The sequence below is a fragment of the Salmo salar genome, chromosome ssa12 (assembly GCF_905237065.1).
Source record: "Salmo salar chromosome ssa12, Ssal_v3.1, whole genome shotgun sequence".
NCBI classification, from domain to species: domain Eukaryota; kingdom Metazoa; phylum Chordata; class Actinopteri; order Salmoniformes; family Salmonidae; genus Salmo; species Salmo salar.
Window position 1 is genome coordinate 7,232,873 of NC_059453.1, and position 26,410 is coordinate 7,259,282.

The 26,410-nt window shown below is 40.9% G+C and overlaps 2 protein-coding genes across 2 annotated transcripts; both read left to right on the plus strand.

Annotated features, from left to right (window-relative positions):
* Window positions 1-1,294: 1,294 nt before the first annotated feature.
* Window positions 1,295-26,113, plus strand: LOC106595005 (zinc finger protein 239-like). The gene is made up of 3 exons (XM_014186388.2): window positions 1,295-1,388; window positions 1,695-1,886; window positions 24,871-26,113. Exons 1-3 carry the CDS (start codon window positions 1,295-1,297, stop codon window positions 25,758-25,760), a joined length of 1,176 nt encoding a protein of 391 aa, XP_014041863.2. The 3' UTR covers window positions 25,761-26,113.
* LOC106595016 (zinc finger protein 239-like) lies at window positions 12,367-14,131 on the plus strand. Its single transcript, XM_014186402.2, has one exon. The coding sequence runs from the start codon at window positions 13,409-13,411 to the stop codon at window positions 14,036-14,038; it is 630 nt and encodes a 209-aa protein (XP_014041877.1). The 5' UTR covers window positions 12,367-13,408; the 3' UTR covers window positions 14,039-14,131.
* Window positions 26,114-26,410: the final 297 nt, after the last annotated feature.

The window sequence follows — 26,410 nt, forward strand, 5'->3', positions numbered from 1 at the left end:
GGCATTATTTTTACGTGAAGGGCGGGGTTTAGAGGGAGGCGTAGACAATGAGTCTCCATTGGTCCGCTACTTTTGGAGTGACGGTTCGTCATTGGAGTTGCTACTCTGATTGGTTGGGGATGAGCCAATCGCTGATTACTTTGTTTTGTACAACACCCCTCATTTTGACGTCACCACAATCGACTTCAATGACGTCAGTCTCAGACTGAAGTATGTAGCGAACGATAGAACAGTGGAATAATTCAGTTTGAGACGTTAGGCCACTCTGTCGTTAATCTTTCCTAAGAGAAAGTGACATATTTTTTTGTTTGGTGCGGCGATAGAGCCCTGCATGAACTAGGGCTTAAATGCTCATGCGGATGCACTGTAAAATCAAATCTAATTGTATTGGTCACATACACATATTAAGCAGATGTTATTGCGGGTGTAGCGATATGATTGTGTTCCTAGCTCCAACAGTGCAGTAGTATCTAACGATTCACAACAATACACACACATCTAAAAGTAAAATAATGGAATTAAGAAATATATAAATATTACGACGAGAAATGTCGGAGTGGCATTGACTAAAATACAGTAGAATACAGTATTTGCATATGAAGTGAGTAAAACAGTATGTAAACATTATTAAAGTGACTAGTGTTCCATTTTTAAAGTGACCGGTGATTCCATGTCTATGTACATAGGGCAGCAGCCTCTAAGCTGCAGGGTTGAGTAACTGGGTGGTAGTCAGCTAGTGATGGCTATTTAACAGTCTGATGGCCTTGAGATAGAAGCTGCTTTTCAGTCTTTAGGTCCCAGCTTTGTAGATGTCTCGTCATTGTTGGTAATCAGACCTACTACTGTTGTGTCTTATAGTATTTACATTCTCTCTTTACAAAATCTGCACTAATCCATCAACACACGTGTCTCTTTGTACGTTTACATATAATATTACACTTCGATGAAACAACTGTTTGCCCCCCCAAAATAAAATAAAAATAAAACCTCGTTACCCACTCCAGTCAGCAGATGGCAATGTGCATATTTCAGGCGATACTGCCAATGTGACGTCTAATGTAGTGGACGGGACACTTCTTCAACAGGAACAACAGTTAGTCAGCCACCTCCGTAGCCAACATTGCCGAAAACATTAGTCACTGTGTTTTAAACATACTTCTGTCGTGTCTTCTTGTTGGCCCATTTAATGTAACGTTAATATTTACGTTGTTTGTCAGTTAGCTGGCTTGCCAAATTAGCTTTGCACTAGGCTAATCGCTAATGCTAAGTAGCTAGCTAGTTAACATCCCCAACCATGAGTTCAATAAACTACTCCACTCCTGCTAAAGAAGAGGTCTGCTGGACGGAGAAAGAAGAAGAGGCTGTTAAAGTTAAACAAGAAGTAGAGGGTGAGGCTGCTATAGTCAAAGAAGAAGAGAAAGAAGTTTTCGGAGTGAAAGAAGAGGAGGAAGAGGAAGGAGTTTTCAGGGTGGCGGGGGAGATTACTGTCACGTTGAAAGAGGAAGAAGAGGAGGGGCAGATTACTGTCACGTTGAAAGAGGAGGAAGAGGAGGGGCATATTACTGTAACGTTGAAAGAGGAAGAAGAGGAGGGGCAGATTACTGTCACGTTGAAAGAGGAAGAAGAGGAGGGGCAGATTACTGTCACGTTGAAAGAGGAGGAAGAGGAGGAGCATATTACTGTCACGTTGAAAGAGGAAGAAGAGGAGGGGCAGATTACTGTCACGTTGAAAGAGGAAGAAGAGGAGGGGCAGATTACTGTCACGTTGAAAGAGGAAGAAGAGGAGGGGCAGATTACTGTCACGTTGAAAGAGGAAGAAGAGGAGAGGCAGATTACTGTCACGTTGAAAGAGGAGGAAGAGGATACGGGAGACCTAAGTAACACCAGTAAGTACGGTCTTAAAAACTGGGGCACAAGCGCTTCAGGCCTTGAATATTGCTAGGTCACATGTTTGAAGACGAGGTATTGAAATGTAAAAGTTTCTAATATTTATATGTAAACGTGTAAGTGCTTTATTGGAAAACCATAGGGTGAACAATCCTATGGGAAAACCTACCCCGTGAACAATCATACATTGGTTTTAGGTTTCTAGGTCACATTGTGAATGAGCTATTGAAATTAAGTGATTTGTTAAAAAAACAAAAAAATGATCTAAAGAGTGTTTAACATGCCTTTCCATGAAAGGAATAATGGACAGCTGGAATGAGGTTTCTAAATCATGTGGTGAAAGAGGTGATTCTCATGAAAAGTGTCTGTGGACATATTTCTCATTACTGGTAACACTTGTTCAAGTTGCTGTAAAAACTCCAATATTTGTTTATAATAAAGTTTATTCACCCATGATGCATCACCTAGTGGACAAGTCCTTAGATGAGCCCAAGGTTCGTTAACATTTTTCACTTATATGCATTCAGAATGAGGATCTTATTCTCAAACACCCCCTTTACGACACTTGACCTTGACATTACCGAAATGACAAAAAAGATCAGAGTGGGAAAAACTTAAGAGACCCATTACCTTACCAACATGGAGACATGAATGGGCTTTAGTGATGTGGTAAACACTTAGAGAACCATTACCTTACCAACATGGAGACATGAATGGGCTTTAGTGATGTGGTCAACACTTAGAGAACCATTACCTTACCAACATGGAGACATGAATGGGCTTTAGTGATGTGGTCAACACTTAGAGAACCATTACCTTACCAACATGGAGACATGAATGGGCTTTAGTGATGTGGTCAACACTTAGAGAACCATTACCTTACCAACATGGAGACATGAATGGGCTTTAGTGATGTGGTCAACACTTAGAGAACCATTACCTTACCAACATGGAGACATGAATGGGCTTTAGTGATGTGGTCAACACTTAGAGAACCATTACCTTACCAACATGGAGACATGAATGGGCTTTAGTGATGTGGTCAACACTTAGAGAACCATTACCTTACCAACATGGAGACATGAATGGGCTTTAGTGATGTGGTCAACACTTAGAGAACCATTACCTTACCAACATGGAGACATGAATGGGCTTTAGTGATGTGGTCAACACTTAGAGAACCATTACCTTACCAACATGGAGACATGAATGGGCTTTAGTGATGTGGTCAACACTTAGAGAACCATTACCTTACCAACATGGAGACATGAATGGGCTTTAGTGATGTGGTCAACACTTAGAGAACCATTACCTTACCAACATGGAGACATGAATGGGCTTTAGTGATGTGGTCAACACTTAGAGAACCATTACCTTACCAACATGGAGACATGAATGGGCTTTAGTGATGTGGTCAACACTTAGAGAACCATTGCCTTACCAACATGGAGACATGAATGGGCTTTAGTGATGTGGTCAACACTTAGAGAACCATTACCTTACCAACATGGAGACATGAATGGGCTTTAGTGATGTGGTCAACACTTAGAGAACCATTACCTTACCAACATGGAGACATGAATGGGCTTTAGTGATGTGGTCAACACTTAGAGAACCATTACCTTACCAACATGGAGACATGAATGGGCTTTAGTGATGTGGTAAACACTTAGAGAACCATTACCTTACCAACATGGAGACATGAATGGGCTTTAGTGATGTGGTCAACACTTAGAGACCCATTACCTTACCAACATGGAGACATGAATGGGCTTTAGTGATGTGGTCAACACTTAGAGACCCATTACCTTATCAACATGGAGACATGAATGGGCTTTAGTGATGTGGTCAACAGTTTGCTGACTCATAATGTCTGTCTCCTATTAATTCCAGATGAAGCTAAGGGCCTCTCATTACCATATCCCACCTGTTATAACACCTACCTATAGTGTTGTTAGATATCCTACCTGTTATAACACCTACCTATAGTGTTGTTAGATATCCCGCCTGTTATAACACCTACCTATAGTGTTGTTAGATATCCCGCCTGTTATAACACCTACCTATAGTGTTGTTAGATATCCTACCTGTTATAACACCTACCTATAGTGTTGTTAGATATCCTACCTGTTATAACACCTACCTATAGTGTTGTTAGATATCCCACCTGTTATAACACCTACCTATAGTGTTGTTAGATATCCCACCTGTTTTAACACCTACCTATAGTGTTGTTAGATATCCCACCTGTTATAACACCTACCTATAGTGTTGTTAGATATCCCCCTGTTAAACACCTACCTATAGTGTTGTTAGATATCCCACCTGTTTTAACACCTACCTATAGTGTTGTAGATATCCCACCTGTTATAACACCTACCTATAGTGTTGTTAGATATCCTACCTGTTATAACACCTACCTATAGTGTTGTTAAATATCCCACCTGTTATAACACCTACCTATAGTGTTGTTAGATATCCCACCTGTTATAACACCTACCTATAGTGTTGTTAGATATAACACCTACCTATAGTGTTGTTAGATATCCCACCTGTTATAACACCTACCTATAGTGTTGTTAGATATCCCACCTGTTATAACACCTACCTATAGTGTTGTTAGATATCCTGCCTGTTATAACACCTACCTATAGTGTTGTTAGATATCCCACCTGTTATAACACCTACCTATAGTGTTGTTAGATATCCTACCTGTTATAACACCTACCTATAGTGTTGTTAGATATCCCACCTGTTATAACACCTACCTATAGTGTTGTTAGATATCCCGCCTGTTATAACACCTACCTATAGTGTTGTTAGATATCCCACCTGTTTTAACACCGACCTATAGTGTTAGATATCCCACCTGTTATAACACCTACCTATAGTGTTGTTAGATATCCTACCTGTTATAACACCTACCTATAGTGTTGTTAAATATCCCACCTGTTATAACACCTACCTATAGTGTTGTTAGATATCCCACCTGTTATAACACCTACCTATAGTGTTGTTAGATATAACACCTACCTATAGTGTTGTTAGATATCCCACCTGTTATAACACATACCTATAGTGTTGTTAGATATCCCGCCTGTTATAACACCTACCTATAGTGTTGTTAGATATCCTGCCTGTTATAACACCTACCTATAGTGTTGTTAGATATCCCACCTGTTATAACACCTACCTATAGTGTTGTTAGATATCCCACCTGTTATAACACCTACCTATAGTGTTGTTAGATATCCCACCTGTTATAACACCTACCTATAGTGTTGTTAGATATCCCACCTGTTATAACACCTACCTATAGTGTTGTTAGATATCCCACCTGTTATAACACCTACCTATAGTGTTGTTAGATATCCTACCTGTTATAACACCTACCTATGGTGTTGTTAGATATCCTACCTGTTATAATACCTACCTATAGTGCTGTTAGATATCCCACCTGTTATAACACCTACCTATAGTGTTGTTAGATATCCTACCTGTTATAACACCTACCTATAGTGTTGTTAGATATCCCACCTGTTATAACACCTACCTATAGTGTTGTTAGATATCCCGCCTGTTATAACACCTACCTATAGTGTTGTTAGATATCCCACCTGTTATAACACCTACCTATAGTGTTGTTAGATATCCCACCTGTTATAACACCTACCTATAGTGTTGTTAGATATCCCACCTGTTATAACACCTACCTATAGTGTTGTTAGATATCCCAGCTGTTATAACACCTACCTATTGTGTTGTTAGATATCCCACCTGTTATAACACCTACCTATAGTGTTGTTAGATATAACACCTGTTGTAACACCTACCTATAGTGTTGTTAGATATCCCACCTGTTATAACACCTACCTATAGTGTTGTTAGATATCCCACCTGTTATAACACCTACCTATAGTGTTGTTAGATATCCTAGCTGTTATAACACCTACCTATTGTGTTGTTAGATATCCCACCTGTTATAACACCTACCTATAGTGTTGTTAGATATACCACCTGTTATAACACCTACCTATAGTGTTGTTAGATATAACACCTACCTATAGTGTTGTTAGATATCCCGCCTGTTATAACACCTACCTATAGTGTTGTTAGATATCCCACCTGTTATAACACCTACCTATAGTGTTGTTAGATATCCCACCTGTTGTAACACCTACCTATAGTGTTGTTAGATATCCCACCTGTTATAACACCTACCTATAGTGTTGTTAGATATCCCAGTTCTTGGTCCATATCCCACATATTTAGATACTTAATAGGCATATCATGTTATGCCATTTTTCCATAGAATCCCACTCAACTTAGAAATACATCTAAAATACCTTAGAAGCACGGCAAGCGGTACCGGAGCACCAAGTCTAGGACCAAAAGGCTCCTTAACACCTTCTACCCCCAAGCCATAAGTCTGCTGAACATCTAATCAAATGGCCACTGGACTATTACATTGACCCCACCCCCGCACACTGACGCTGTATCGGTACCTCCTGTATATAGCCTCGTTATTGTTACTTTGTGTTACTTTTTATTATTTTTGACTTTAGTTTATTTGGTAAATATTTTCTTAACTCCACTGTTGGTTAAAGGCTTGTAAGGAAGCATTTCACGGTAAGGTCTATACTTGTTGTATTCGGTGCATGTGATAAATAATGTTTAATTTGATTTGAACCACACTTATCCATGTCTTTAAACACTGATATGTCCTGTAAAGACCTGAAAGAGCTCAGTACAGTTTGACGATGTATTGGGTTACTGAATCTCTGATAGAGATCAGTACAGTTTGATGATGTATTGGGTTACTGAATCTCTGATAGAGATCAGTACAGTTTGATGTTCTGATAGAGATCAGTACAGTTTGATGATGTGTTGGGTTACTGAATCTCTGATAGAGATCAGTACAGTTTGATGATGTGTTGGGTTACTGAATCTCTGATAGAGATCAGTACAGTTTGATGATGTGTTGGGTTACTGAATCTCTGATAGAGATCAGTACAGTTTGGTGATGTATTGGGTTACTGAATTCTGATAGAGATCAGTACAGTTTGATATTATTGGGTTACTGAATCTCTGATAGAGATCAGTACAGTTTGATGATGTGTTGGGTTACTGAATCTCTGATAGAGATCAGTACAGTTTGATGATGTATTGGGTTACTGAATCTCTGATAGAGATCAGTACAGTTTGATGATGTATTGGGTTACTGAATCTCTGATAGAGATCAGTACAGTTTGACGATGTATTGGGTTACTGAATCTCTGATCAGTGGGTAACAGCCGGCCCCCCTACCAAGATGGTACCGTAATGCACCAATATTTAGGAAATATTAGTCTCAGTAAAACGGATACTATGTAATGTTGTCTTAATATGATTGATTGTGCATTTTGTTCTTTATCCAAATGTGTACATAAAAATAACATAATTATTATGAAATAGATAAATACAGATCTGAATCTTAGTGATCCAAGAGCAATTATGGTGGAAAATATTTATATTTTTGTCAAGTGAGAGCTATTTTCTCTGTTATACTAATCTATAATGAGCCTTTGGCTGATCAGTGGGCAATGGCCTGCCCCCTTACCAAGATGGGCCAGCCCCCTTACCAAGATGGGCCAGCCCACTTACCAAGATGGGCCAGCCCCCCTACCTAGATGGGCCGGCTCGGTTTTCTGATAGGCTGAGCTGAGATCCCCCTACCTAGATGGGCCGGCTCGGTATGAAATGGAAAGGGTGACTCTGTCATCAGTTAGACAGCCAAGATCATGGACCGTATGAAATGGAAAGGGGGACTCTGTCGTCAGTTAGACAGCCAAGATCATGGACCGTATGAAATGGAAAGGGGGACTCTGTCATCAGTTAGACAGCCAAGATCATGGACCGTATGAAATGGAAAGGGTGACTCTGTCGTCAGTTAGACAGCCAAGATCATGGACCGTATGAAATGGAAAGGGTGACTCTGTCATCAGTTAGACAGCCAAGATCATGGACCGTATGAAATGGAAAGGGTGACTCTGTCATCAGTTAGACAGCCAAGATCATGGACGGTATGAAATGGAAAGGGGGACTCTGTCGTCAGTTAGACAGCCAAGATCATGGACCGTATGAAATGGAAAGGGTGACTCTGTCATCAGTTAGACAGCCAAGATCATGGACCGTATGAAATGGAAAGAGTGACTCTGTCATCAGTTAGACAGCCAAGATCATGGACCGTATGAAATGGAAAGGGTGACTCTGTCATCAGTTAGACAGCCAAGATCATGGACCGTATGAAATGGAAAGGGTGACTCTGTCATCAGTTAGACAGCCAAGATCATGGACCGTATGAAATGGAAAGGGGGACTAAACGTGGAAAGACAACTTTCTACATTGTCACCTCATTCAAAACGTTTTTGGGTTGGCTAAAACAATGATTTGGTCCAACAGTAAAGTGCATTATCCTCGTGATTCCTGTAGTGAAAGTGTGTGTCCTGCCCCTGTTTCACCGGGGCCTGCTGCTGTAATGAGCGAGCCACTCTCCTCTTGCCCCGTGCACTCCAGAGAAAGATGTATTCTGATCATATTACAGTTCAAAAACGCAAATGCAGAAAAACCACGGCTTCGCCCTCTTGTCCCTGTTAAAGAGAGGAGGGTCTCAGCTTTCTAGAGGTATTATTTTATTTCTCAACATTCAGATCAACAGGAAATATTTTACAACCAACCTGATTTATATGGCTTTGAGATACGGAGCGGGGCGCGCGCTTAATATGCACAGGCCATTGTGAGCTCATAGACCTATAGGTCTCATGGGTAGTAGCACACAACTGCTAACCTTTTTAGGACATTACATTTACTGTTGAATGAATACCTGGCTACTAGCATTATATTTACAGTTAGCTATCTAGCTAATATCTAGCTAATGTGATTTGAGTTTCTTCTTACTCAGGTGTTGAAACCCAAATGAAGTATGATATTAATTACATTTATTTAGGATATTAGTTACATTAATTAGGATATTAGTACAAAAAAAAGATATCCATGCATGCAACAATTTCAACGGTTTTACTGAGTTATAGTTAATATAAGGAATTCAGTTAATTGAAATAAATGAGTTAGGCCCTAATCTATGGATTCCACATTACTGGGCTGTAGCGCAGCCATAGGTGGGCCTGGAGGGCATAGTCCCACCTACTGGGGAGCCAGGCCCAGCCAATCAGAATGAGTTTTCCCCACAGAGTTTCATCAGCTCTCCGGGTGGTCTCAGATGATCCTGGCCTGGCGTGGTTCCATGTGGTCTATTTTGTTTAGTAATAATATCATAATTAATGTAACTAATATCTTAATTAATGTAACTTATATCATAATTAATGTAACTAATATCATAATTAATGTAACTAATATCATAATTAATGTAAACTAATATCATAATTAATGTAACTAATATCATAATTAATATCATAATTAATGTAACTAATATCATAACGAATATCATAATTAATGTAACTAATATCATAACGAATATCATAATTAATGTAACTAATATCCTAATTAATGTAACTAATATCAGAATTAATGTCCTTAATATCATTCTTCATTTGGATTTCAACACCTGAGTAAGTGGAAACTCAAATCACATTAGCTAGATAGCTAACTCTAAATATAATACCCACTAATTATGATATTAGTGCAAAAAAATATCTATACACGCAACAATTTCAACGATTTTACTGAGTTACAGTTCATATAAGGAAATCAAATCAAATTGTATTGTTTTAGTCACATGCGCCGAATACAACAGGTGTAGACCTTACAGTGCTTACTTATGAGCCCCTAACCAATAGTGCATTTAATAAAAAAATATGGATAAGAATAAGAAATAAAAGTAACAAGTAATTAAAGAGCAGCAGTACAAAATAACAACATATACAGGGGGGTCCCGGTACAGAGTCAGTGTGCGGGGGCACCGGTTAGTGGAGGTAGTATGTACATCTAGGTAGAGTTATTAAAGTGACTATGCAAAGATGACAACAGAGAGTGGCAGTGGTGGGGGGGAAAGCAAATAGTCTGGGTAGCCATTTAACTCGATGTTCAGAAGTCTTATGGCTTGGGGGTAGAAGCTGTTTAGAAGCCTCTTGGACCTAGACTTGGCGCTCCGGTACCGCTTGCCGTGCAGTAGCAGAGAGAACAGTCTATGACTAGGGTGGCTGGAGTCTTTGACAATTTTTAGGGTCTTCCTCTGACACCGACTAGTATAGAGGTCCTGGATGGCAGGAAGCTTGGCCCCATAGATGGACTGGGCCATTCGCACTACCCTCTGTAGTTCCTTGCGGTCGGAGGTCGAGCAGTTGCCATACCAGACAGTGATGCAACCAGTCAGGATGCTCTCGATGGTGCTGCTGTAGGACATTTTGAGGATCTGAGGACCCATGCTAAATCTTTTCAGTCTCCTGAGGGGGAATAGGTTTTCCGTGCCCTCTTCACGACTGTCTTGGTGTGTTTGGACCATTCTAGTTTGTTGTTGATGTGGACACCAAGGAATTTGAAGCTCTCAACCTGCTCCACAGCAGCCCCGTCGATGAGAATGGGGGCGTGCTCGGTCCTCCTTTTCCTGTAGTCCACAATCATCTCCTTTGTCTTGATCACATTGAGGGAGAGGTTGTTATCCTGTCACCACACGGCCAGGTCTCTGACCTCATCCCTATAGGCTGTCTCGTCATTGTGGGTGATCAGGCCTACCACTGTTGTGTCAAACTTAATGATGGTGTTGAAGTCGTGCCTGGCCGTGCAGTCATGAGTGAACAGGGAGTACAGGAGGGGGCTGAGCACGCACCCCCAAGTGGCCCCTGTGTTGAGGATCAGCGTGGCTGATGTGTTGTTACCTACCCTTACCACCTGGGGGCGGCCCGTCAGGAAGTCCAGGATCCAGTTGCAGAGGGAGGTGTTTAGTCCCAGGGTCCTTAGCTTATTGATGATCTTTCAGGGCACTATGGTGTTGAACGCTGAGCTGTAGTCAATGAATAGCATTCTCACATAGGTGTTCCTTTTGTCCAGGTGGGAAAGGGCAGTGTGGAGTGCAATAGAGATTGGATCATCTGTGGATCTGTTTGGGCGGTATGCAAATTGGAGTGGGTCTAGGGTTCCTGGGATAATGGTGTTGATGTGAGCCATTACCAGCCTTTCAAAACACTTGGATTTTACTGAGTTACCGTTCATATAAGGAAATCAGTCAATTGAAATAAATTCATTAGGCCCTAATCTATGGATTTCACATTACTGGGCAGGAGCGCAGCCATAGGTAGGCCTGGAGTGCATAGGCCCACCCACTTAGGAGCCAGGCCCAGCCAATCAGAATGAGTTTTCCCCACAAAAGGGCTTTATTACAGACAGAAATACTCCTCAGTTTCATCAGCTGTCCGGGTAGCTGGTCTCAGACGATCCCGCAGGTGAAGAAGCCGGATGTGGAGATCCTCGGCTGGCGTGGTTACACGTGGTCTGTGGTTGTGAGACTGGTTGACGCACTGCCAAATTCTCTGGCTACAGCTCTTGTGGACATTCCTGCAGTCAGCATGCCAATTACAAGCTCCCTCAAAACTTGAGACATCTGTGGCGTTGTGTGACAAAACTGCACATTTTTCAGTGGCCTTTTATTGTCCCCAGTACAAGGTTCACCTGTGTAATGATCATGCTGTTTAAGCAGCTTCTTGATATACCTGTCAGATGGATGGATTATCTTGGCAAAGGAGAAATGTTAACGAACTGGGATGTAAAATTGTCTCAACATTCAGCTCAATAGCAAATGAAAAAGCTTTCTGTGCGTATAGAAACATTCTGGGATCTTTAATTTCAGTACATGTTGTGTTTATATTTTTGTTCAGTATATTATTATAGAGCTCTGCTCAGCCAATAAACATGACAATATCTGTTAATATTGAGCTCTGCTCAGCCTATAAACATGACATTATCTATTATTATAGAGCTCTACTCAGCCAATAAACATGACATTATCTATTATTATAGAGCTCTGCTCAGCCTGTAACCATGACATTACCTATTATTATAGAGCTCTGCTCAGCCTGTAACCATGACATTATCTATTATTATAGAGCTCTGCTCAGCCTGTAACCATGACATGATCTATTATTATAGAGCTCTGCTCAGCCTGTAACCATGACATGATCTATTATTATAGAGCTCTGCTCAGCCTGTAACCATGACATTACCTATTATTATAGAGCTCTGCTCAGCCTGTAACCATGACATTATCTATTATTATAGAGCTCTGCTCAGCCTGTAACCATGACATGATCTATTATTATAGAGCTCTGCTCAGCCTGTAACCATGACATGATCTATTATTATAGAGCTCTGCTCAGCCTGTAACCATGACATTACCTATTATTATAGAGCTCTGCTCAGCCTGTAAACATGACATTACCTATTATTATAGAGCTCTGCTCAGCCTGTAACCATGACATTATCTATTATTATAGAGCTCTGCTCAGCCTGTAACCATGACATTACCTATTATTATAGAGCTCTGCTCAGCCTGTAACCATGACAATCTATGAAATCAAACCCGGTTGAAAGATTCCCAGAATCAGAGGTCTTCACAGCTCCAACTGTTCCCGAATACCCGAGACGCAATCCTGGTATTCTAAATAATGTTTTGGGTAGGATCTAAAATGATTGTCTCGGGTGTAATTTTAACTGACTTGTCCGGAAGGGCCCATACAGATCCAAATGTGACTTCTGCAGTAGAGAGAGACATTTTATTTTTAAATAATTTATGCTGCTGCTCTTGCTTTTCACGAAAAGTGGAGCGTTGAACATGTAGCTTGTTGTTGGCCAATCACAAGTCGTCAAAGCAGTGCTAGGCTACAGATCCTCTCTGTGTGGCAAAAGTTAGGAGATATCTAATCAATGGAAGATGGAATTAAAATTACGTCATTCAAAGTTAAAGAAGGATAGGCTACACCGACCAGAAGTCAACAGGTAGGCAGGCTGCTATTAATATTTAATAGTCTGAATGGATTTGTTGTTATTTGTAACTGTAGGATCAGAAGTGTATGCACTCCATCCTCAATTAGCATAGCTAGCTAACCTTAGCTATGTAGCTTAACTAGTTTCTCCCGTTTTTTTGTCCAAGACGGGTACTACGTAATCTTATTTGATAAATAACCTAGTAATGGCAGCTATTAGTCTACTATAGCCCGAGCTTTCACAGTACGGCCCCTCCCCTTTCTGCTCGTGCTCTTCTCCTGCTTTGTCAGCTTCAGATAATAAAGTTAAAAAAGAACAAAAATTCTGCTGCTTTCCTGCTGCTTTTTGTTAGTTCAGATCCGGGTGGTAGAGCGCCACGTCCCTTTCGGAACAGGTCCAACTTTTTGGACCTGTGAAGACCTCTACCTCCAACCAGGATATCTGAAAAACTTGGGAATTTTGTGAAAGCTACCGGGTTTTTGCAACCCTAATATAAATCAAGTTTTATCATGTGTAGGTTTCATTCAGTTCTCTGTTTAACAAAATAATGTCTTTGGCAGGAAAGAGACCAGATTCTCACTCCAGTAGGAAGAGATTCTCCGATAGCGGGAAGAGTCCTTCAGGGAAACCGGAACCAGAGACTCCCAAACCAGCAAAACGACACCTCTGTCCCCATTGTGGAAAGAGTTTTACTAAGTTACGGAACCTAAAAGAGCATGAGAGGACACACACGGGAGAAAAGCCTTTCCAATGTTCCCACTGTGGAAAGAGTTTTACCGTGTTAGTTAACATGAAAAGGCATGAGAGAATACACACAGGAGAAAAGCCTTACCAATGTTCCCAATGTGGAAAGAGTTTTACCTTGTTAGTTAACATGAAAAGGCATGAGAGAATACACACAGGAGAAAAGCCTTACCAATGTTCTCAGTGCGGCAAGAGTTTCACCCAGTTAGGGAGCCTGAAAATACATAACAGAATACACTCCGGAAAGAAGTCCTACCACTGCTCCCAATGTGGAAAGAGTTTTAAACAGTTAAAGCACCTGAAATCACATGAAAGAACACATTCAGGAGAGAAGCCTTTCCACTGTTCTCATTGTGGAAAGACATTTTCCCAGTCAGAGGACCTGAAATCACATGAGAGAATAGAGAGGCTGTGTTCTGACTTATGTTTTTGACTGGGAATTTGTGTTTTTGTTTATGCAACTTGAAGTCATATTGTTTATATGAAACCTTACTCACAAATAAATCATTGTTTTTCTGAAACCTTACTCACATAAATCAAATTCTTTATATGAAACCTTACTCAAAAATATAAACCAAATTGTTTATATGAAATCTTACTAACATACAGTTGAAGTCTAAAGTTTACATACACCTTAGCCAAATACATTTAAACTCAGTTTCTCACAATTCCTGACATATAACCCTAGTAAAAATTCCCTGTTTTAGGTCAGTTAGGATCACCACTTTATTTTAAGAATGTGAAATAAGAATAAAAGTAGAGAGAATGATTTATTTAAGCTTTTATTTCTTTCATCACATTCCCAGCGGGTCAGAAGTTTACATACACTCAATTAGTATTTGGTAGCATTGCCTTTAAATTGTTTAACTTGGGTCAAACGTTTCGGGTAGCCTTCCACAAGCTTCCCACAATAAGTTGGGTTAATTTTGGCTCATTCCTCATGACAGAGCTGGTGTAATTGAGTCAGGTTTGTAGGCCTCCTTGCTCACACACGCTTTTTCAGTTCTGCCCACAAATGTTCTATAGGATTGAGGTCAGGGCTTTGTGATGGCCACTCCAATACCTTGACTTTGTTGTCCTTAAGCCATTTTGCCCCAACTTTGGAAGTATGCTTGGGGCCATTGTCCATTTGGAAGACCCATTTGCGACCAAGCTTTAACTTCCTGACTGATGTCTTGAGATGTTGCTTCAATATATCCACATCATTTTCCTGCCGCCTGATGCCATCTATTTTGTGAAGTGCACCAGTCCCTCCTGCAGCAAAGCACCCCCACAACATGATGCTGCCACCCCCGTGCTTCACAGTTGGGATGGTGTTCTTCGGCTTACAAGCCTCCCCCTTTTTCCTCCAAACATAACGATGGTCATTATGGCCAAACAGTTCTATTTTTGTTTCATCAGACCAGAGGACATCTCTCCAAAAAGTACAATCTTTGTCCCCATGTGCAGTTGCAAACCGTAGTCTGGCTTTTTTATGGCGGTTTTGGAGCAGTGGCTTCTTCCTTGCTGAGCGGCCTTTCAGGTTATGACGATATAGGACTTGTTTTACTGTGGATATATATAATTTTGTACCTGTTTCCTCCAGCATCTTCACAAGGTCCTTTGCTGTTGTTCTGGGATTGATTTGCACTTTTCACACCAAAGTAAGTTCAACTCTAGGCGACAGAACGCTTCTCCTTCCTGAGGGGTATGATGGCTGCGTGATCCCATGGTGTTTATACTTGCATACTATTATTTGTACAGATAAACGTGGTACCTTCAGGCGTTTGGAAATTGCTCCCAAGGATGAACCAGACTTGTGGTCTACAATTTTTTTCTGAGGTCTTGGCTGATTTCTTTTGATTTTCTCATCATGTCAAGCAAAGAGGCACTGAGTTTGAAGGTAGGCCTTGAAATATATCCACAGGTACACCTCCAATTGACTCAAATGATGCCAATTAGCCTATCAGAAGCTTCTATAGCCATGACATAATTTTCTGGAATTTTGAAAGCTGTTTAAAGGCACAGTCAATTTAGCGTATGTAAACTTCTGACCCACTGGAATTGTGATACAGTGAATTATAAGTGAAATAATCTGTATGTAAACAATTGTCGGAAAAATTACTTGTTTCATGCACAAAGTAGATGTCCTAACCGACTTGCCAAAACTATCGTTTGTAAACAAGAAATTTGTGGAGTGGTTGAGAAACTAGTTATAATGACTCCAACCTAAGTGTATGTAAACTTCCGACTTCAGTTGTACAGTGAGGGAAAAAAGTATTTGATCCCCTGCTGATTTTGTACGTTTGCCCATTGACAAAGAAATGATCAGTCTATAATTTTAATGGTAGGTTTATTTGAACAGTGAGAGACAGAATAAGAACAAAAAAAATCCAGAAAAACGCATGTTAAACATTTTATGAAATTAATTAATTTTAATGAGGGAAATAAGTATTTGACCCCTCTGCAAAACATGACTTAGTACTTGGTGGCAAAACCCTTGTTGGCAATCACAGAGGTCAGACGTTTCTTGTAGTTGGCCACCAGGTTTGCACACATCTCAGGAGGGATTTTGTCCCACTCCTCTTTGCAGATCTTCTCCAACTCATTAAGGTTTCGAGGCTGACGTTTGGCAACTCGAACCTTCAGCTCCCTCCACAGATTTTCTATGGGATTAAGGTCTGGAGACTGGCTAGGCCACTCCAGGACCTTAATGTGCTTCTTCTTGAGCCACTCCTTTGTTGCCTTGGCCGTGTGTTTTGGGTCATTGTCATGCTGGAATACCCATCCACGACCCATTTTCAATGCCCTGGCTGAGGGAAGGAGGTTCTCACCCAAGATTTCACAGTACATGGCCCCGTCCATCGTCCCTTTGATGCGGTGAAGTTGTCCTATCCCCTTAGCAGAAAAACACCCCCAAAGCATAATGTTTCCACCATGTTTGACGGTGGGGATGGTGTTCTTGGGGTCATAGGCAGCATTCCTCCTCCTCCAAGCACGGCGAGTTGAGTTGATGCCAAGGAGCTCCATTTTGGTCTCATCTGACCACAACACTTTCACCCAGTTGTCCTCTGAATCATTCAGATGTTCATTGGCAAACTTCAGACGGGCATATATATGTGCTTTCTTGAGCAAGGGGACCTTGCGGGCGCTGCAGGATTTCAGTCCTTCACGGCGTAGTGTGTGTTACCAATAGTTTTCTTGGTGACTATGGTCCCAGCTGCCTTGAGATCATTGACAAGATCCTCCCGTGTAGTTCTGGGCTGATTCCTCACCGTTCTCATGATCATTGCAACTCCACGAGCTGAGATCTTGCATGGAGCCCCAGGCCAAGGGAGATTGACAGTTCTTTTGTGTTTCTTCCATTTGCGAATAATCACGCCAACTGTTGTCACCTTCTCACCAAGCTGCATAGCGATGGTCTTGTAGCCCATTCCAGCCTTGTGTAGGTCTACAATCTTGTCTCTGACTTCCTTGGAGAGCTCTTTGGTCTTGGCCATGATGGAGAGTTTGGAATCTGATTGATTGATTGCTTTTGTGGACAGGTGTCTTTTATACTTTAAGAGTGTGCTCCTAATCTCAGCTCGTTACCTGTATAAAAGACACCTGGGAGCCAGAAATCTTTGTGATTGAAAGGGGGTCAAATACTTATTTCCCTCATTAAAATGCAAATCAATTTATAACATTTTTGACATTGTTTTTCTGGATTTTTTTGTTGTTATTCTGTCTCTCACTGTTCAAATAAACCTACCATTAAAATTATAGACTGATCATTTCTTTGTCAGTGGGCAAATGTACAAAATCAGCAGGGGATCAAATACTTTTTTCCCTCACTGTATCTATGGTTCCATGCTGTTCCATAGTCACAGTCAATAACACATCTCTAGGTTTCCATGCTGCGGGGCCAGATGGATTACCAGGACGTGTGCTCCGGGCATGTGCTGACCAACTGGCTGGTGTCTTCACTGACATTTTCAACATGTCCCTGATTGAGTCTGTAATAACAACATGCTTCAAGCAGACCACCATAGTCCCTGTGCCCAAGAACACAAAGGCAACCTGCCTAAATGACTACAGACCCGTAGCATTCACGTCCGTAGCCATGAAGTGCTTTGAAAGGCTGGTAATGGCTCATATCAACACCATTATCCCAGAAACCCTAGACCCACTCCAATTTGCATACCGCCCAAACAGATCCACAGATGATGCAATCTCTATTGCACTCCACACTGCCCTTTCTCACCTGGACAAAAGGAACACCTATGTGAGAATTCTATTCATTGACTACAGCTCAGCGTTCAACACCATAGTTCCCTCAAAGCTCATCACTAAGCTAAGGAACCTGGGACTAAACACCTCCCTCTGCAACTGGATCCTGGACTTCCTGACGGGCCGCCCCCAGGTGGTGAGGGTAGGTAACAACACATCTGCCACGCTGATCCTCAACACTGGAGCTCCCCAGGGGTGCGTGCTCAGTCCCCTCCTGTACTCCCTGTTCACCCACAACTGCATGGCCAGGCACGACTTCAACACCATCATTAAGTTTGCTGACGACACAACAGTGGTAGGCCTGATCACCGACAACGACGAGACGGCCTATAGGGAGGAGGTCAGAGACCTGGCCGGGTGGTGCCAGAATATCGACCTATCCCTCAATGTAACCAAGACTAAGGAGATGCTTGTGGACTACAGGAAAAGGAGCACCGATAACATCCCCATTCTCATCGAAGGGGCTGTAGTGGAGCAGGTTGAGAGCTTCAAATTCCTTGGTGTCCATATCAACAACAAATTAGAAGGGTCCAAACACACCAAGACAGTCGTGAAGAGGGCACGACCAAGCCTATTCCCCCTCAGGAAACTAAAAAGATTTGGCATGGGTCCTGAGATCCTCAAAAGATTCTACAGCTGCAACATCGAGAGCATCCTGACCGGTTGCATCACTGCCTGGTACGGTAATTGCTCGGCCTCCGACCGCAAGGCACTTCAGAGGGTAGTGCGTACGGCCCAGTACATCACTGGGGCAAAGCTGCCTGCCATCCAGGACCTCTACACCAGGCGGTGTCAAATACCGCAAAATTGTCAAATACCCTAGCCACCCCAGTCATAGACTGTTCTCTCTACTACCACATGGCAAGCGGTACTGGAGTGCCAAGTCTAGGACAAAAAGGCTTCTCAACAGTTTTTACCCCCAAGCCATAAGACTCCTGAACAGGTAACCAAATGGTTACCCGGACTATTTGCATTGTGTGCCCCCCCCCTCCCCCCTCCTACTCTCTGTTCATCATATATGCTTAGTCACTTTAACCATACCCATGCATAGTCACTTTAACCATACCACATGTACATACTACCTCAATAAGCCTGACTAACCGATGTCTGTATATAGCCTTGCTACTCTTATTTTCAAATGTCTTTTACTGTTGTTTTATTTCTTTACTTACCTACACACACACACACACACACACACACACACACACACGCATACTTTTTCCGCACTATTGGTTAGAGCCTCTAAGTAAGCATTTCACTGTAAGGTTGTATTTGGCGCATGTGACAAATAAACTTTGATTTGATTTGATGCTTGTTTGGTTGGTTGAGAGAGGACTGATGACTGCAGATGGGGGCATTTAAAGGGCTAGCCCCACCCCTTTCAGGTTGATGAGATTGACTGAGATGTGGCAACCAGTAAGGAGCAGGGGTGGGAGGAGTTTGTACAATCTAGTCTAAAGTCAGATTTTAAAATGTGTATTTTAATGTGATTTATGGATTTTAATTGATTGAAGTATGAACCCTTAGACATTAATTATATGATTTGGGTCAAATTTCAAATTGTCGATTATTAGATTTAATATAATTGTTTTAGACTAACTTTAAAACCTCTTGAATTTTGTTATTTTGTTTCATTGAGTTCATTTGTGTAACTTGTCAACAAGCTATTGGCAAAGATACTGTTGGAGCGCTACGGTGAAAGTAGCCGAAGGTCGACCTGTCGGAGGAGGCACCGACAGCACTTAGATGTACAAGGAAGGAGAATGTCAATGACATGACATGCCAATCTCTCCTGGCTCAAAGTTGAGGCGAGATTGACTGCATCACTATTGGTCTTTTGTGTGAGGTGTTGAATGTACTGACTGTCTGTTTCAACCAGTTAGCACACAGTTTGAACACTCATGGGTACAACACAAGACATGCAACCAGCGGTCTCTTCACAGTCCCCAGGTCCAGAACAGAGGCTAGGAAAAGCACAGTATTAAATAGAACTCTGTCACCCAGGTAACTCAAGATAGACAGTATTAAATAGAACTCTGTCACCCAGGTAACTCAAGATAGACAGTATTAAATAGAACTCTGTCACCCAGGTAACTCAAGATAGACAGTATTAAATAGAACTCTGTCACCCAGGTAACTCAAGATAGACAGTATTAAATAGAACTCTGTCACCCAGGTAACTCAAGATAGATAGACAGTATTAAATAGAACTCTGTCACCCAGGTAACTCAAGATAGACAGTATTAAATAGAACTCTGTCACCCAGGTAACTCAAGATAGATAGACAGTATTAAATAGAACTCTGTCACCCAGGTAACTCAAGATAGATACAGTATTAAATAGAACTCTGTCACCCAGGTAACTCAAGATAGATAGACAGTATTAAATAGAACTCTGTCACCCAGGTAACTCAAGATAGACAGTATTAAATAGAACTCTGTCACCCAGGTAACTCAAGATAGACAGTATTAAATAGAACTCTGTCACCCAGGTAACTCAAGATAGACAGTATTAAATAGAACTCTGTCACCCAGGTAACTCAAGATAGACAGTATTAAATAGAACTCTGTCACCCAGGTAACTCAAGATAGACAGTATTAAATATAACTCTGTCACCCAGGTAACTCAAGATAGACAGTATTAAATAGAACTCTGTCACCCAGGTAACTCAAGATAGATCAGTATTAAATATAACTCTGTCACCCAGGTAACTCAAGATAGATACAGTATTAAATATAACTCTGTCACCCAGGTAACTCAAGATAGACAGTATTAAATAGAACTCTGTCACCCAGGTAACTCAAGATAGACAGTATTAAATAGAACTCTGTCACCCAGGTAACTCAAGATAGATCAGTATTAAATAGAACTCTGTCACCCAGGTAACTCAAGATAATCCTAGACAGTATTAAATAGAACTCTGTCACCCAGGTAACTCAAGATAGACAGTATTAAATAGAACTCTGTCACCCAGGTAACTCAAGATAGACAGTATTAAATAGAACTCTGTCACCCAGGTAACTCAAGATAGACAGTATTAAATAGAACTCTGTCACCCAGGTAACTCAAGATAGATCAGTATTAAATAGAACTCTGTCACCCAGGTAACTCAAGATAGATAGACAGTATTAAATAGAACTCTGTCACCCAGGTAACTCAAGATAGACAGTATTAAATAGAACTCTGTCACCCAGGTAACTCAAGATAGATAGACAGTATTAAATAGAACTCTGTCACCCAGGTAACTCAAGATAGATAGACAGTATTAAATAGAACTCTGTCACCCAGGTAACTCAAGATAACAATAAAGCCAGATTAAAACCAGACAAAAGAACACCTTCCGGCAGGACGGGGAGTGTGAAGAGACAGACATTTCTTTTCTAGATGTTGTATTAGATTATGTATTGTATTATGTAGTGATATGTGATTACATGGTTGTTGTGATACCACTGTGATATATGGTTGTCTGGGTATCTTGAGATGACAGTGATGAGCTGTGGGTCTCTGGATGGGAGCGTCTCTGCTAAATGACTACATTATAATGTTAATGTAGTACTGTGTTTTATTTCTTGTGTTTTGATTCCTTTTTTGGACCCCAGGAAGAGTAGCCGCTGCCTCGGCACCAGCTAATTAATCCTAATAAATAAATAAATAAAGATTCTGACTGTATCGTCATTGATTGCATGTCAGCATCACTGCAGTCTAAGTTACATTTTACAGTATTGCTTCATTATCATCTTATCTTCATAACAGATGCTACAGTCCTCCTTTAAGACTCCATAATGTTTCATCATTAGATGCTACAGTCCTCCTTTAAGACTCCATAATGTTTCATCATTAGATGCTACAGTCCTCCTTTAAGACTCCATAATGTTTCATCATTAGATGCTACTGTCCTTTAAGACTCCATAATGTTTCATCATTAGATGCTACAGTCCTCCTTTAAGACTCCATAATGTTTCATCATTAGATACTACAGTCCTCCTTTAAGACTCCATAATGTTTCATCATTAGATGCTACAGTCCTCCTTTAAGACTCCATAATGTTTCATCATTATATGCTACAGTCCTCCTTTAAGACTCCATAATGTTTCATCATTAGATGCTACAGTCCTCCTTTAAGACTCCATAATGTTTCATCATTAGATGCTACTGTCCTCCTTTAAGACTCCATAATGTTTCATCATTATATGCTACAGTCCTCCTTTAAGACTCCATAATGTTTCATCATTAGATGCTACAGTCCTCCTTTAAGACTCCATAATGTTTCATCATTAGATGCTACAGTCCTCCTTTAAGACTCCATAATGTTTCATCATTAGATGCTACAGTCCTCCTTTAAGACTCCATAATGTTTCATCATTAGATGCTACAGTCCTCCTTTAAGACTCCATAATGTTTCATCATTAGATGCTACAGTCCTCCTTTAAGACTCCATAATGTTTCATCATTAGATGCTACAGTCCTCCTTTAAGACTCCATAATGTTTCATCATTAGATGCTACAGTCCTCCTTTAAGACTCCTTAATGTTTCATCATTAGATGCTACAGTCCTCCTTTAAGACTCCTTAATGTTTCATCATTATATGCTACAGTCCTCCTTTAAGACTCCATAATGTTTCATCATTAGATACTACAGTCCTCCTTTAAGACTCCATAATGTTTCATCATTAGATGCTACAGTCCTCCTTTAAGACTCCATAATGTTTCATCATTATATGCTACAGTCCTCCTTTAAGATTCCATAATGTTTCATCATTAGATGCTACAGTCCTCCTTTAAGACTCCATAATGTTTCATCATTAGATACTACAGTCCTCCTTTAAGACTCCATAATGTTTCATCATTAGATGCTACAGTCCTCCTTTAAGACTCCATAATGTTTCATCATTAGATACTACAGTCCTCCTTTAAGACTCCATAATGTTTCATCATTAGATGCTACAGTCCTCCTTTAAGACTCCATAATGTTTCATCATTAGATGCTACAGTCCTCCTTTAAGACTCCATAATGTTTCATCATTAGATGCTACAGTCCTCCTTTAAGACTCCTTAATGTTTCATCATTAGATGCTACAGTCCTCCTTTAAGACTCCATAATGTTTCATCATTAGATGCAACAGTCCTCCTTTAAGACTCCCATAATGTTTCATCATTAGATGCTACTGTCCTTTAAGACTCCATAATGTTTCATCATTAGATGCTACAGTCCTCCTTTAAGACTCCATAATGTTTCATCATTAGATACTACAGTCCTCCTTTAAGACTCCATAATGTTTCATCATTATATGCTACAGTCCTCCTTTAAGACTCCATAATGTTTCATCATTATATGCTACAGTCCTCCTTTAAGACTCCATAATGTTTCATCATTAGATGCTACAGTCCTCCTTTAAGACCCCATAATGTTTCATCATTAGATGCTACAGTCCTCTTTTAAGACCCCATAATGTTTCATCATTAGATGCTACAGTCTCCTTTAAGACTCCATAATGTTTCATCATTAGATGCTAGTCCTCCTTTAAGACTCCATAATGTTTCATCATTATATGCTACAGTCCTCCTTTAAGACTCCATAATGTTTCATCATTATATGCTACAGTCCTCCTTTAAGACTCCATAATGTTTCATCATTAGATGCTACAGTCCTCCTTTAAGACCCCATAATGTTTCATCATTAGATGCTACAGTCCTCTTTTAAGACCCCATAATGTTTCATCATTAGATGCTACAGTCCTCCTTTAAGACTCCATAATGTTTCATCATTAGATACTAGTCCTCCTTTAAGACTCCATAATGTTTCATCATTAGATGCTACAGTCCTCCTTTAAGACTCCATAATGTTTCATCATTAGATGCTACAGTCCTCCTTTAAGACTCCACCATGTTTCATCATTAGATGCTACAGTCCTCCTTTAAGACTCCACCATGTTTCATCATTAGATGCTACAGTCCTCCTTTAAGACTCCATAATGTTTCATCATTAGATGCTAGTCCTCCTTTAAGACTCCATAATGTTTCATCATTAGATGCTACAGTCCTCCTTTAAGACTCCATAATGTAGGATCTTCTATATGTGCTCCTAGGCCAACATTGGTGTCATATGATGCTTTACCGCTCTGTAATCAAATATCAAATAGATGTCAACAATCCCCCAAAGGACCCTTCTATGGAATACATGTAGTGAGGAATCCCCCTGTATGGGCATTCTAGTGAAGATGGATTACATGTAGTGAGGAATCCCCCTGTATGGGCATTCTAGTGAAGATGGATTACATGTAGTGAGGAATCCCCCTGTATGGGCATTCTAGTGAAGATGGATTACATGTAGTGAGGAATCCCCCTGTATTAGCATTCTAGTGAAGATGGATTACATGTAGTGAGGAATCCCCCTGTATGGGCATTCTACTGCAGATGGATTACATGTAGTGAGGAATCCCCCTGTATGGGCATTCTACTGAAGTTCTACATTGAATATGTTGTTTTTTTAAATGTAGGAATACTGTGAGATTCTGGCTTTCTGTCACTCCTGGATACCATTTTTATGGTGTCTGTGTGCAGTAGGAAGGAATTTAAGAGGTTGTTTTGTAAGCCAATGATAACTAGTGTTAGTGAAATGACTGGATGTCTTTCTTTTCCCCCCTTTCTTTTATTTTACCCTTATTTTACCAGGTAAGTTGACTGAGAACACATTCTCATTTACACCAACGAGCTGGGGAATAGTTACAGGGGAGAGGAAGGGGGATGAATGAGCCAATTGTAAACTGGGGATGATTAGGTGACCGTGATGGTATGAGGGCCAGATTGGGAATACAGGTACCTTAGCATATGTTACTGTACCTGTAGACTTCCAGTCATTGCGCTAACGCTAGTTACCAGAATATCGCTGTATTCCTTTAAAGCCACACTGTAAAATGGATCTGATTTGGATTAAATATCATAGGAAGACAGTTTTGTCTTGTGGAGGTTTCATTCATGTCTCTATGATTGAATAAACACTTTGTTTGTCTTTGGCAGGGGAAAGACCAGACTCAGAAGAACCAGAGGACGAAACATCCAAACCAGCAAGACCATACCACTGCTCCCAGTGTGCAAAGAGTTTTACCCAGTTAGGGAACATGAAAAGACACGAGAGGACACACACAGGCGATAAACTGTTCCAATGCTCCCAGTGTGGAAAGAGTTTTACCCGGATAGGGTCCCTGAAAATGCATGAGAGAATGCACACAGGAGACAAGCCTTACCTCTGCTCCTTGTGTGTAAAGAGATTTTCCTCATCAGGATGCCTGAAAATACATGAGAAGACGCACACAGGCGATAAACCTTTCCAGTGCTCCCAGTGTGGAAAGAACTTCTCCTTGTTAGCGAGCCTGAAAAGACATGAGAGGGCACACACAGGAAATAATCCCCATCACTGCTCCCAGTGTGGAAAGAGTTTTACCCGGATTGGGTCCCTGAAAATGCATGAGAGAATACATACAGGAGAAAAGCCTTTCCCCTGCTCCCAATGTGGAAAGTGTTTTAACCAGTTAAGGGACCTGAAAGATCATGAGAGAATACATACAGGAGAAAAGCCATACCACTGCTCCCAGTGCGGAAAGAGTTTTAACCAGTCAAGGGACCTGAAAGAACATGAAAGAATACATACAGGAGAAAAGCCGTACCACTGCTCCCAGTGTGCAAAGCGTTTTACCCAGTTAGGTCACCTGAAACGTCACCAAAGAACACACACCGGAGAGAAGCCTTACCACTGCTCCCAGTGTGGAAAGAGTTTTGCCCAGTTAAGTCACCTAAAAGAACATAAGAGATTGCACACAGGGGAGAAGCCTTACCATTGCTCCCAGTGTGGAAAAACGTTTTCCTCGTCAACGAACCTGAAAAGACATGAGGACACACACAGGAGATAAGCCTTTCCACTGCTCCCAGTGTGGAAATAGTTTTTCCTTGTTTGCGAACCTGAAAAGACATGAGGACACACACAGGAGAGAAGCCTTTCCAATGCTCCCAGGACCTGTAAATTGATATTTCACGTCACATTGACTTAATGTTCATCAGAGAACATACACAATGCTCCCATTGTCTTATATTTTTTTACGAAGAATGTGTTTTTTTGTTTATGCCATATTAAATCGAATTGTACAAAAATTATATTTGCATGTTTTTATTAGAAAACATAAATTGAATATGGAGTATTTCAGTTTAAATATATAGTATGCCAGTGTCAATGTAGACGCTCTGTGATTAAATGATCATTTTAAAACTGCGTGTGTGTGTGTGTTTATCTGCGTGTGTCATTCCTCCAGCACTACAGATCATCTATTTGGATGTGATGCATTTGCTCCATTGTTTTCCTCCAAGGAGCCACCATTGGAAGACACGAGGAGTTACTTCTCAACCTTGTGGAGGGACTCCATACCTTGGCAGAACCATGCCTTCAATGCATTTCTAGAACAATTCCGCGGAATATCTGCTAGGCAACAAGCCACAACGGTAACCTTCCAGACTCCTAGTAACCCCACTACCAGCGGTGTTTCTCCCCATACACATTTCAGTTGGT